This window comes from Gavialis gangeticus, unplaced genomic scaffold, assembly GCF_001723915.1.
Source record: "Gavialis gangeticus isolate Ggan-Ray unplaced genomic scaffold, GavGan_comp1, whole genome shotgun sequence".
NCBI classification, from domain to species: domain Eukaryota; kingdom Metazoa; phylum Chordata; order Crocodylia; family Gavialidae; genus Gavialis; species Gavialis gangeticus.
In genome coordinates, this window is record NW_017729017.1 from 1341024 (window position 1) to 1344723 (window position 3700).

The window sequence follows — 3700 nt, forward strand, 5'->3', positions numbered from 1 at the left end:
GGTTTTAACTATCTTTTTCTTACAGTAATGGAGCACTGATGATCTCCTTTTTTAAAATGCTGTTTTAAAACTGAATTTGTAGTTTCAGCATTAATCTAAGGTAAATTTTATTATTTTTATTATTTCCAGGAGGGAGGTGTTTTATCTAGGCTGTCCTTTCAGATATTTTGAAGTTAAGTCTTGTGGAGAAAAGTATGGCATATGACCCCCTGATAGGGTATACATGTTTCTTGGCACTCAGATTTTGTGCAGTACAAAACTCAGGAATACTTCGACTTTAAAGGTCCAACTTCACCTATCTTCAATGAAGACCAGGCATATGGCAAATTAAATATAAAATAATTGTAATATGCAAATCTGTGTTGCACACATGAATTGTGACAGAGGAAGATCTCTGAGCATTTAGTTATAGTCTTATTAAGCTACAGTGCAGGTCCCCCAAATTAGGTTTTTCCTTATCTGTCTTTAAATCTTGAGAGCTTTAGGATGAAAATATCAACTACCCTATATTCCTGAGCATATGCAACTAACCAACAAAAATTTCAGGTAAGATATTATACCGATGCAGTGTTAATGCTGCATCTTAAAAATGTCAAAAAAAATGGTTTCCGTGTCACCATTCGCATCCCTTCCCATGTCCCGTTCCTTAATAAAAATCAAGTATTTATGAAATGGAGAAGACTGTCAATTCACTGTGGAGATGAAAAAATTATGATGAAATTCAGATGACATGGCTATTGTTGCTTTAGGTGTCTATTTTTCCAGGTGTTCTGGATTCCATTTTGTTCCAAGGCATTCCAGAAATAAAAGATCATCCTAATTTCTGAATTTTGCATATAGTAGGCAGACTTTTGCTTTCTTTTTAAAGTCTTCCTTTCTGACAGGTGGGTAATCACATAGATGTGGTCACTGCTAAATGGGTAGCCCAAGATGCTGGGATCGGTGCTGGGGTAGATTCCTATTTTGAATACCTTGTTAAAGGAGCCATTCTTCTGCAGGATGAGGAACTGATGTCCATGTTCCTAGGTAAGAATTGTTCTGTAAGATTTGATTGATTCTATATTTCCTGAGGTATCTTTGCACATTGATAAAGACCGGTTGGAAGTGTTACCTGAAACTTCTTAACATTATTGACTTGCTTTTGGCTTCTCTTGAAGTATATGGATGGCCTTACAGAAGTCAGTGATAAAACTCCTTTGCTGTTTCATAGAACTATGATTTCACCCCCTTTTTTGAGCTATATTTTCCTCTTTCCAATACATTGTCTGGCATCTCTTCTTCTACAGTAAAATGATGCAACAACCCACTAAAAGTCCTTTTCATAGGTAATCATCTTTGTAGTGATTCTTGAGTGATCCATACCTCAGTCAGTTTTACAGGAAGTATGAAAGCTCTGTTAATCTGACAGGACCACAGTGAAGAGAGAGATTCCCTTCTAGTATTTTTAACATTATTTTTTGTTAAAGTTCCTTTCCTCAATTCTTTGTAGAATATAACAAAGCCATTAAGAACTACACAAAATTTGATGACTGGTACCTGTGGGTTCAGATGTACAAAGGGACAGTGTCTATGCCCATCTTTCAGTCCCTGGAGGCTTACTGGCCAGGCTTACAGGTAGGAACTATCATGGTAATACATCATTGCTTTTGTTCAGCCCCATCTTGGGCCTATCTATATAACAAAAACTGTGTTGTCCATTGTTATGATTACAATCTGGCTCTGATCGGAGTGAAATCCAATCTAGGCTGTTTCCACCTTTTGATGGATGGATATACAGTATGTATACTTCATTTAAAAAACAAGCAAATGTGTTAAGCCTGAATGTGAGACAGGCTAACTTGGTTAAAATACACCTATCTGTGTTGTGACATTGTAGGTGGGGCTTTTTCGCATACCAGCATAAATCCTTTTCATTTCTGACTTAGTATTAAGTTTAATCTTTGTAAGTTCTTTAGTCTGCATATTATTAATATTTAATTATATTCACTAGATGACTTTCACCATTAATGACGTTGGGAGAACTTTTAAAATGGATCTCTGCCATTTTACTCTTTGAATGCCACTTCACTAAGTTGTATTTTCCCTCCTCTTTCCTAGAGCCTTATAGGGGACATTGATAATGCCATGCGGACTTTCCTGAATTATTATACAGTGTGGAAGCAATTTGGTGGACTTCCTGAGTTCTACAACATTCCTCAGGGTTATACCGTGGAAAAGCGAGAAGGATACCCACTTAGACCTGGTAACATAAACCAAAAATAACAAACATGCTGAGTCCTGCTTTAACTCTGACAATTAAATGTAACCAATGTTTAGTGGCCTGCTAGCTCCCCTTTTCTCGTTCTATAGTAACTTGGTTACCAAATCCACTCCTTAGCATTTTCCATTTCCAGCAAGGAGTATTACAGTATTTGCCCGTCACAAATGTCTGAGCTATAATTCTCAGAAATGCTTCTCTTAACAGTGTATTATAGTGCTTTAGTAGCAATTATAAACTTACAGCTATTTATAATAAAGAAAGCCTAGATGTAGATGTTATCTATTTGGAGTTTTTTTTATTTTTTTCCCATAACTAATAACTAGATACCCTATTTTCAGTGGCTAACAGCCTTAATGAGGCTGAAATTTGTGTAGCAAAATCTTTAGTCATGAAAGTAGGTTTTCTTTTTCATGAAAGATTTATTTTAAAACATTTGTTTTTCATTTCATTTTTATACCCCTCCTTTCCTTCCCCCCTCACCACAATTGGGGAAATAAAGTTTTATCTTAACTTTGCATTGGATAGATGATGTGTTAGTTGAAACTGTTTTCCATTTATTTCAGGCTTTGCATATCCTTGGTAAATATACAGGTACCTGTGCTTATAAACAGGCAGTACATGAGGATATAAATAGGCCAGTATTTTAACAGTTTTGAACTAAGATGAGGAATTTGTGCAAGTCACAGTGGTATTTTCCCTGCATTTACCCTACAGTAAGTAGCTGTTTGTCGTTTTTTTTGCAGAGCTGATTGAGAGTGCAATGTATCTGTACCGTGCTACACGAGATCCTACCCTTCTGGAACTGGGAAGAGATGCTGTGGAATCCATAGAGAGAATCAGCAAGGTGGAGTGTGGATTTGCAACAGTAAGTATGTCTACTGTAGTGTGGTGTTTTTGTTTTTTAATTTCCCACCCTCCCACACATGCTCATTTCCCTCCTCTCCCTACCCCCAAACAAGCATTGAGTGTTTTGCTAAGTTGAACAGTGCTTGCATGAGCTGGGTACAGAGCTTTATAACATAACAATTTTTTTTAAAAATGGAGCACTGTCTGATAATCATGGTTAGCAGTCCTGGGATTAACTTCACCAGCACATTTCAGAACAATTATACCCCAATTATACCTAGTTATTATATTGGAGGCCCAGACCACAAGAGAGACAGAAAAACGCTAACTCCTTTGTGCCCCATGTACAGATGCTATTTCCTCCTAATGCCATGGTGCGTAGAAAGGGTCTGGAGGAGGTGTGATCCTTCTGTGTGCTAGGGAATTATGGGGCGCCACACCTTTCAGTGGTTCTGCTGAAGTTGTTTAGTTTTGCACTGCCTCTTACATGAGGTGCATTTACAGATGCAAATAAACTTGATATGAGTTCATTCTCTGCATTTCTCCAATATCTGCCATTCAAGGATCACTCCCGGAGGGGCGTGGCTCCAGCCA

The 3700-nt window shown here is 37.5% G+C and overlaps 1 protein-coding gene across 1 annotated transcript in view; it reads left to right on the forward strand.

The window, feature by feature from the left end:
- The window catches only part of EDEM2 (ER degradation enhancing alpha-mannosidase like protein 2), a 37008-nt gene that overhangs the window by 32310 nt on the left and 998 nt on the right, over positions 1–3700 (forward strand). The window contains exons 6-9 of the mRNA XM_019513008.1: positions 885–1026; positions 1490–1614; positions 2098–2242; positions 3004–3125. Of these exons, the coding sequence (XP_019368553.1) occupies positions 885–1026; positions 1490–1614; positions 2098–2242; positions 3004–3125 (534 nt within the window). The remainder of the gene's footprint in view (positions 1–884; positions 1027–1489; positions 1615–2097; positions 2243–3003; positions 3126–3700) is intronic.